The 9,466-nt window shown below is 43.2% G+C and overlaps 1 protein-coding gene across 1 annotated transcript; it reads left to right on the top strand.

Moving 5' to 3' along the window:
- Positions 1-1,672: 1,672 nt before the first annotated feature.
- On the top strand, positions 1,673-9,174 carry LOC311005887 (nuclear factor 7, brain-like; the record flags this gene model as incomplete). Its single annotated transcript, XM_083998494.1, has 4 exons — positions 1,673-2,205; positions 4,630-4,702; positions 7,334-7,507; positions 8,596-9,174. The coding sequence occupies 4 exons, from the start codon at positions 1,673-1,675 to the stop codon at positions 9,172-9,174; spliced, it is 1,359 nt and encodes a 452-aa protein (XP_083854620.1).
- Positions 9,175-9,466: the final 292 nt, after the last annotated feature.

Raw genomic sequence — 9,466 nt, forward strand, 5'->3', positions numbered from 1 at the left:
AGTTCATGAAACTTTAAAATAAAACGCGGTGAAAAAGCCGAAACCGACGCTGAATGGGACTGAAACAGGTCGTCGTTCTCTCATTGTTAATGTTTACATCAGTTTAGCATCGTTTAGCAGCGTAGCTCAGTGCTGTGAGACACGTTTTTAGTAATAACATGTTGTATAAATGAGGCTGTGAATGATATATCAACAAACCCTCTGTTAGAAACCTTTATAATATAGAAAGGGATCAAAGTGGAAGGTTTGGTGTCTGTAAGTGCTGCTGAAGTGGAGATTTCTAGCTCAGAGTCTGAGGAAAAAGATTTACATAGATTATTATTGTCAATCGTACATAACGATTTTTTGTTGATACAAAGGCAATTATTGTTTTTTGGAGTCCACATGAGAGAGAGAGCTTTACAGTGATACCTGACATCCATGACATGGGTTAGACCACATGCTGAGTTTTGCTGAATTTAGGAGAAATGTACAGACGGAAGAGACACAATAAAGTAAAATAACCATCATAATGTGGATTTTCTACCATTTCTTACCACTATTTTTTAAAAGAAGACATGTTAAGAAAGCCAAATAGCCAAAATCTCAAAAGTGCATGTAAAAACATGTTGATGTTTTTGTCTGTAGTGATGACAGTAGGAAGCTGCTGCACTGATATCACTGTGTTTCATAGTTAAAGTTAAAGATACTTTATTAATCCTTTGCAGGTAATTACAGTGTTACCAGAAGCAGAAAACAACACAAGACCACACACACACACACGCATCATACACAGAAATACACAACAACAACAACATTGCACAACCCGTTAAAGCATGTGTAAGTATGAAAAAGAGCAGCAAGGTCAAAAATAAGATTTAAAGGGACATTGTGTAACTTCTCCTGTTCTCTATTCAGGAAAATGGATTATTTGGTTCTTCAGTCTGTTTCTCATTAACCAGTAATCCCCCCCATCAACAAAGTGAAGTGTTCCTTTCAGCTCTGAATGAGCCGTTCATATCATTCATATCTCCATGGAGCGGGTAAGCTCGGTGCTGCTGCCATGTGGTGTCTCCATGGTTACGCTTATGTTCAGTGGCAGCGTGACGGTAACGGTAACCACGGAAACTCAGCGGCGACACCGGAGCTGTCGTCACCGCGGTAACGCAGTGAGGAGGAATGGAGCGTTACACTGATGCTGCATTCACCTGCAGTCGGGCAGACGGCCGTCGCTAACAAACCAGATGTCATTTTAGTCACAGAAGTCCAGAGAAAGCCGGTAAAACAATACCACATCGCCATGACAACATATTGTCACGTGTAATGTTTTGCCTCGTGCTGACGAACCACTTGTTTACATAGAGGCTTGTTTATGCCGTTACCTGCAGCGGCTGTCCCCTGTCTGCCGTCTGCCCAATTTCAGGTGAATGCAGCATGAAAAATACGACTGAGTTGCTTGTGATATACAACCACAACGCTAGATGGGAGGAATTCCTACACAGTGTCCCTTTAAAAAAAAGGAGGGAGAGACACTATCACATGATTACAGATGTTAAGAGAAGCCAAGTGGCATATGCACATGATTACTGTGAGTTAAAAAGCCTAATGGCAGCTGGTAAAAATGAACGGTTATGGACATTACCTGACTCCACTTCCTGTCTGCTGTGTTTCAGATCACTGCACCAGAGACTAAATGTCATCAGAGGAGGATCTCAGCTGCTCGGTCTGCACCGAGGTCTTCAGAGACCCCGTTCTTCTGTCCTGCGGCCACAGCTTCTGTAGAGAATGTGTGGACAACTGGTGGAAGGAGAAAGGAGATCCTCTGTGTCCGATCTGCAAGAGAACGTCGACCAGAAACCCTCCCTGCAACCTGGTGCTGAAGAGCCTGTGTGAGAGCTTCCTGCAGGAGCGAGAGCCGCTCTGCAGGCTGCACGCAGAGAGGCTCACGCTCTTCTGCCTGGACCACCGGGACCCCGTGTGTCTCGTCTGCAGAGACTCAGAGAAACACACCGACCACAACCTGGTCCACATGGACGACGCCGCCGCACAACTCAGAGAGGAACTCCTCAGGGATCTGTCGGTCAAGGTGCAGTGTTTGAACGAAGTCACGTCGAAGTTTCAGGAAATAGAGAAACACATTAAAGTCCAGGTGGAAGACACAGAGAGGCAGATAAAGGAGCAGTTCAAGAAGCTTCATCAGTTTCTAGAGGAGGAAGAGGAGGCCAGGTTGGCTGCACTGAGGGAGGAAGAGGAGCAGAAGAATCGGAGGCTGAAGGAGAAGCTGGAGGTTCACGGCAGAGAGACGGTGGCTCTCTCAGCCACGGCCACGGCCACCGAGGTTGGTTTGTTTATTAAAGACTAGCTGCTCTCCCTGGGCTCTTGATCACTGAAATTATAATACAATACATATTTTCATTTATACATTGACATACATATTCACAACCATTAAAATACATTACATACAGTACACACACAAACATCTTAACACAAGACAAAGAAACAATCCCACAACACAATTCAAAATACACTGACATAAGTTGCGTTTCCATCCACCTTTTTTTTATTTGCATTTTCAAAAATTGCGAATAAATACTTGGATGGAAACGCCAGAAATTTGAAAAAAGGCAGTAGCTAAATGCGCATAAAAGTTTATACGCTTTGGGGGGGGGGGGTTTGTCAGCGTATCGATTAAAGGAAATGCGACTTTTTGTGATGGAAACAGATGATGCGATTTGAGGCAGAGTTTGTGGGTGAAGCTGCTGGACTTCACCCAGCGACGCCCCGGTCTCCCAGCTCTCGTCTCTGCACCGCAACACAAACGCTCCGTAACCCGTAATGTTTTGTTTATGACAGTTAAGACTACACAATCACACGCCGTAACATCGTTATGTAACGTTTTCCACCGCTCCAGTTATTGATTTTTCGCCGGCTTTGTTGTCAACAGATGCACATGGAGGAGAGGAGCGTAACCAAAACAGACTGTCACAGTTCTACTGTCTTTCTGTGTAAATATCTCATGTTACTAGGGGTGGGCCAAAATATCGATATGGCAATATATCGCGATACTTTATGCCGCGATACGATATCGATATTCAATATTTAAATATCGATTTTTTTTTTTCAAAAAAAAAAAAAAAAAAATTCAATTTTTTTTTTTTTTTCAATTTTTTTTTTCAATTAATAAATCATGTTTCAGACCTAAATCCAATTGAAATATGTTGTTGTAACTTGCACTTGTATAAAATGGCATGGATAATTTGAATTACATTGTTTTGACTCAGTTTGTCCCATGAATTATCACTAGGGGTGTAACGGTACACAAAAGTCACGGTTCGGTACGTACCTCGGTGTGGGGGTCACGGTTCGGTACGGTTTCGGTACAGCGGAAAAAAATTAACAAAAGCTCACACATGTACAAGACTATCTTTTTTCATTTATTTTGAGCAGACACCAATTGACTGCAAAATGTAAAACCATCTCCTGATATAAAAGTAATAAAAATAAATAGAATAGAACATATAACAAATGCATTGGGAGGGTTCTCATACCATTCATTCTGTTCATACAGAGGAAAAGAAAAAACTAAATTTCCTGTAGGGCTATACTGAGGTAGTCAGGTAGCAACTGGCAACTTTGGTAACTTCATTATAAGGAAACTAACACTTTCAGTGTTGTATTGCACAGTAAAATGTAAACAGTGAACATACTCTCATATTAGCAATATTTCTATACTGGCACAAGTCAAACACATTTTTTTAAATAGTACCAAAACTGAAAATCACTTAAAAAATACTACAAAATAAATAATTAGTGTTTCAATTACTCCAGCTTAAGGCTAATACAAAAATAAAAGGCTATACAGAACTGAATAGCATCTCCAAGTGTGAAAACACAAAAGCAATACACTATAAAATATAAGAAAAATAAAATCTGTGCCTTTTGGATTAATGCATCACATTTGTGATTAACTGAGTGTGTACGGTCAGCTATGCACCTCTTGAGAAGGTACTTAAGTGTCACTCAATTTTGAGGTTTTTTTTCAAAAAAATTAGTTTGTCTACATTTTCTGTAGTGAGGGCTGATCTGCTGGCAGTAACTATATCCCCTGCCGTCGAGAAAACCCTCTCGCTGGGGACTGAAGTGGCAGGTACAGCAAGGTAATGTTTCGCCAACATGGCTAGGTTAGGATAAAGAGACTCATGAGCCTTCCACCAGGCAAGTGGGCTGGAATCGATTGAAATGCAGTCCTTTGCCATGTAGGCATACACTTCATCCTTTGACTGCTGCCTCCGATCAGGCTGGTTTGTCTGCTGTGTTCTAAAGAGTGGGCTAAAAAGTTCTGCCAGGGCTGACTTCTTTGGTGGAGGGGAAGATGCTGCCTCAGACTGTGCCGTCACTGGAAATGAAATCGCCTGTGATGAAGTTGATGGACTGGCCTCTGTAGTCTCTCTGATCTCACCCTGCAGTACAAAATGACAAAAACAAGTAATAATAAGTGAGTTCACAGTTCAACAGTTCAAATTAAGACATGAGAGAAGTTATTATAAAAATATGAAAACATCATCCTTAGTGTAAAATTAATACATACCTGTTCAGCTCTGTTCAGGACTTCTGTGATGAGATCCTCATAGATTTTTTGTTGGCAGGCAGGTTCCAGGTGGGGAAGTGTTTTAAACCTTGGATCCAAGGCGGTGCACTTGTTAAGGAAGTCCTGAAGCCCAGGGTCAGAGTATCGGTTTTGCAGATTTTCTCTGATGGCATGCTTGATTTCCCTGACAGTAGGAGTGTCCTCATCATTTTGTTCCATAGATTTCAAGATCATTGTTTTCAGTGGTAAGATCATAGAAACTGATGGTGCTGTTTCAGTGCTCAATATTGTGGTGATGGTCTTCAGAGGCTTCATGATCTCAACCACACTCTCTGCTACGCTCACCTCCTGATCAGTCAGATTGGCTATATCCTTGCTCTTGAGGGCCTTCTCTGTTAGTGCTGAGTAAACAGCTGTTTGCTGTTCAAGATATCTCTCAACCATCTCATAGCTGGAGTTCCAGCGTGTGGGAACATCATTGATGAGACGATGTTTTGGCAAGTGCAGCATCTCCTGCTTCTCCTCCAAAATATGTGCAGCCACTGTGCTCCGATGGAAAAAAGAAACAGCTCTTCGGATTTTTCCCAGGAGTCGAGATACCTGGTTGACTGCCATAGCTTTCTGTGATGCTAAGTTTAAAGTGTGGGCAAAGCATGCAATTTGTGGGCCCAGTCCTGCTTCATTAACTGCATTGACAATGTTTCTTGCATTGTCTGTTGTTACTGCAATGGTTCTGGGCTTTTCAAGTTTCCACTCTGTTACTGCCTCTTGTAGCTTCTCAGCTAGGTGAGCACCGGTGTGTTGTTCATACACTGGGCGTGTTGACAAAACTGGATTTTTAATTTCCCACTCAGAGGTGATGAAGTGGGCGGTGACGGTGAGGTAGCTTTCAGTGGAACGAGAGGTCCACCCATCAGTTGTAAGTGCAACAGCTTGTGCAGTAGACAGCTCTTGCTCCACCACTGCTCGTGCACGCTTGTAAATGGCAGGGACCACAGACTGGCTGATGTGCGCACGGGATGGGGCACTGTATCGTGGCTCAAGCACTTTCAATAAATATTTGAAGCCGGGCTCCTCTACTACGGCATATGGGCGCATTGACGAGGATATGTATATGCCAATCGCTTCGGTAATGCTTTTGGCCCTGTCAGTGTTATTGTCAAGAGGCTGCTTAAAAGAAGCGGGGATAAGTTGTTGTACACACGTTTTTTTCCTCGTACCAGTGATGGACATGTCGGGATGGTGTCGTCTAATGTGTGTTAGCATGTTGGATGTGTTTCCAGCGACGTAGCGCACCTCCGTAAAACATCGCCGGCAGACAGTCTTTGTCCGGTCAACCACTCTTTCGCCGTCGCTGTTATGTTGCACCGGGAAACCAAAGTGTTCCCACACGGCTGACTTAAATGAAGCCGGCGGCTCTTCCAACTCCACACCATGCTCCACACTCGCCATCACTCTTCTTCTTTTGTTTGTTTTTGTTTCTAACTGTTTCTTCTTCTGTATGACGGTTGCTGGCAGCTGTTATGCTCATTACCGCCCCCTGGATTGGAGTGAGGACTCGACTTTTTTTTTTTTTCCGACTTTTTTTTTTTTTTTTTTCTCTCACTCACTCAGACGTATTCGTCGTGTGACTGCGTGCACCGAACCGTGACCCCCGTACCGTGACGGGACGGGACGAATACATATACCGTTACACCCCTAATTATCACTATCGTCTGATGTACATACAACTCGGATTTTAAGTGACACAGATATCGTGATGTATCGTGGATGAAATTTCTTGCAATATATCGATAATCGCAGAATCGCTGTACCGTGATATTATCGTTATCGTGGGTAAAATATCGTGATAGTATCGTATCGTGGGGTACCTAGTGATACCCAGCCCTACATGTTACAACATGAAAACCTGACGCTTATATTCAAGTGCGGCCTATATGTACAGTATTTTCTTTTAAAATGTAGCTGGTGCGGCTTATACAGGTGTGTCGAAAGTACGTAAATTGTCCATGATGTTGAGTGTCAGCTGAGTGTCAACTGTTGTCATGGATACATTCACACTCTCTTATGACGTAATCTCACGGTGCACTCCTCCTAATCGCAAAACACTAATGAATGGAAACGGTCAGAAATTCGTATTTGCTTTTTGCGCATTTTCACAAAATCCGTTTTTAAATTCGATACGACTTGGATGGAAACCCAGCTACAGACACTCTAGACTAAGAGAACACAAGAACACAAAGACACTTGCTCAAAAGACAGTTTCCAAAAGGCTGTCATGGACAAGTTGTGAGCTGCACATTCACCACGCTATGAGATAATAACACAACGTTACCACACAGAGTTGTTTTAGAGGGAAATTCATGCAAAACCGCTGATGCACGTTGCCTTCAGGGACAGTTTTTCATCAACAGTCTCTGTATTTCCCTCTACAACAACTCTGTGTGGTAACGTTGTGTTATTATCTCATAGCGTGGTGAATGTGCAGCTCACAACTTGTCCACCAGAGCGTTGTGGAGTTGTTGGATTGTGTATTTGATGAGTTTGATGGAGGGAAACCAAGAAATCCCATAATGAGCCTCCGTAGCGTAGCTCTGAGCAGCTCACGGCTCTGCTCCGCTGTTCTAAAAATAGCTTGCACCGACAATTAAAGGTAACGAACCTACTGCTATGACTATAGGGATTATGGCAATGGGCCAATTTGACTTAATGTTGAACTATCCCTTTAATGAAACATATCAGTGAATATTGCGCTCTACTTTCCAGGTCACCGTGAACACCGAAGACGCCGCGTTCCTCCTCAACCACAAGGCTGCAGCCGACAGAGTGAAGCGCCACCCGCTGGTGGAGGAGCCGCAGCTGGACTCGGACGCTCTGATCGACCAGGCCAAACATCTGGGCAACCTGGGCTTCCACATCTGGAAGAAGATGAAGGACGTGGTAGGACTGGGACGATATGCTTTTCTCCCGATTCGATTCTTCTATGATTTTTTTTGGGGGGATGGCGATTCGATTTAAATTGCGATTCTACGATATTGCCGATTCTCTCGATTGTTAGTCTGCATTTTTAACATTTATCTGCACACAAATACTATAAATGAACATACTCCATTATAAAGTGAACTTAAACCCTTTTCAAAACCTGGACTCTCTGTATGTACTGCAAAAACTCAAAATCTTTCCAAGAATATTTGTCTTATTTCTTGTCAAAACTAATCTCTTTTCACTTAAAATAAGACTCATCACCTAAAAATTAACTTGTTTTGAGGTAATTTTCATTTGTTTCAAACAAATTTTCACTTGAAATAAGTAGAAAAATCTGCCAGTGAAAGCAAGTTTTTTGTAGCCTGATGCATCAGCCGCTTACTTCATTACATTTCATATAGCGTCTGAACACGAGCCATAGGGATTCGTTTGCTTCCGGGAGTCGGTTGCTTACATTTGCTTCAACTAATCGCTGCTGCTTGGTGGTCACGTGTGCTATACACCGGTTAAGCTCATAGGTTAATCTTGAGCGCTTGAGTTCAACGTCATCGCCTTCACTTACCCGTCTGTTCGCTGATTGGTCCGTCCGCTCTGGCGGACGGAGCAAACCGAAACGCATTGCTAGTGTCCTGACTACATGTTTGAGGCAAATGAAATTTGCCGGAACCAGTAGGCGGCGCTAGCCTGGCTAAGTTTTTTGTGCTTGTAATAAGAAAGAAAAACTTGTTCCACTGTCAGATTTTTCTACTTATTTCAAGTGAAAATATGATTGAAATAAGTAAAAAGTGTCTAAAAACAAGCTGCTTTTAATGTGATGAGTCTGATTTTAAGTAGAATGAGATTTGTTTTGACTAGAAATAAGACAAATATTCTTGGTAAGATTTAGGCTAACAAATGCACATAGCACAATATTCAAAACATAATTTTTTTTTTTTAATTTTTAAAAATCTATTTTTGAAGAAAAAATCTATTAAATCTATTTAAAAACCGTCAAAAAAGATATTGCGATATTTATGTGAATCTATTTTTTCTCCCACCCCTAGGACGTGGTCTCGTACAGACCCGTGGTTCTGGACCCGAACACGGCCGGTTCGTTGGTCCGCGTGTCCGAGGACCTGACCAGCGTGACGAAGTGTCAGCGGAAAGAAGAAAAGCTGTGGCTTCCCAAGAACCCCGAGCACTTCCAGAGCTTCCACCTGTCCGTGCTCGGCGCCCAGGGCTTCGCCTCGGGGCTGCACAGCTGGGACGTCCAGGTCCACGACCACAAGATGTGGCGGCTCGGCGTGTTCGAGGAGTCGTTCCAGAGGACGGACTGGGGGCCGGACAGCGGGATATGGAGACTGGAACACACCTCCAACGGACTTTTTGCTTCGTCGCGCAGCACCAAGTGTGTTCACATCCAAGCGCAGAAGAAACCGGAGAAGATCCGAGTGAATCTGGACCTGGACGGAGGACGGGTGTCGTTCTGTGACCCCGACAACAAGACGCAGCTCATCGTGTTCAAGCACGACTTCACCCAGAAGGTGTTTCCCTACTTCTTCTGTAACGACGGGCAGCTGCTGAAGGTGTTGCCGGTGGACGTGGAAGTCACCGTGTCACGGCCACCGATCGTATTCATATGATGAGAAGTCTGAGGGTTTTTATGTTTTTATTTCTGAATGGAGCTCGTTAGACCCGTTAGATCCCAGTCAGACACATTTATGACGTCTGACTGGAAACTGAATCTGTGTCCAGAGTCGTTTGAACACTGAGTGTATTGGATTACAACAAGTAAAGTCCAATAAAACTACAATAATCTGAATATATTGTTTGATTTCATTAGCTGTGAAGCTGTTTGATCCTCAGGTGTAATTCAGTTCTGTGAATGAACCAGAATAAACTCATTTTGTACTAGTTCAACAATACTGTCTGTTG

This window comes from Trachurus trachurus (genome assembly GCF_905171665.1).
Source record: "Trachurus trachurus genome assembly, chromosome: 22".
NCBI lineage: Eukaryota > Metazoa > Chordata > Actinopteri > Carangiformes > Carangidae > Trachurus > Trachurus trachurus.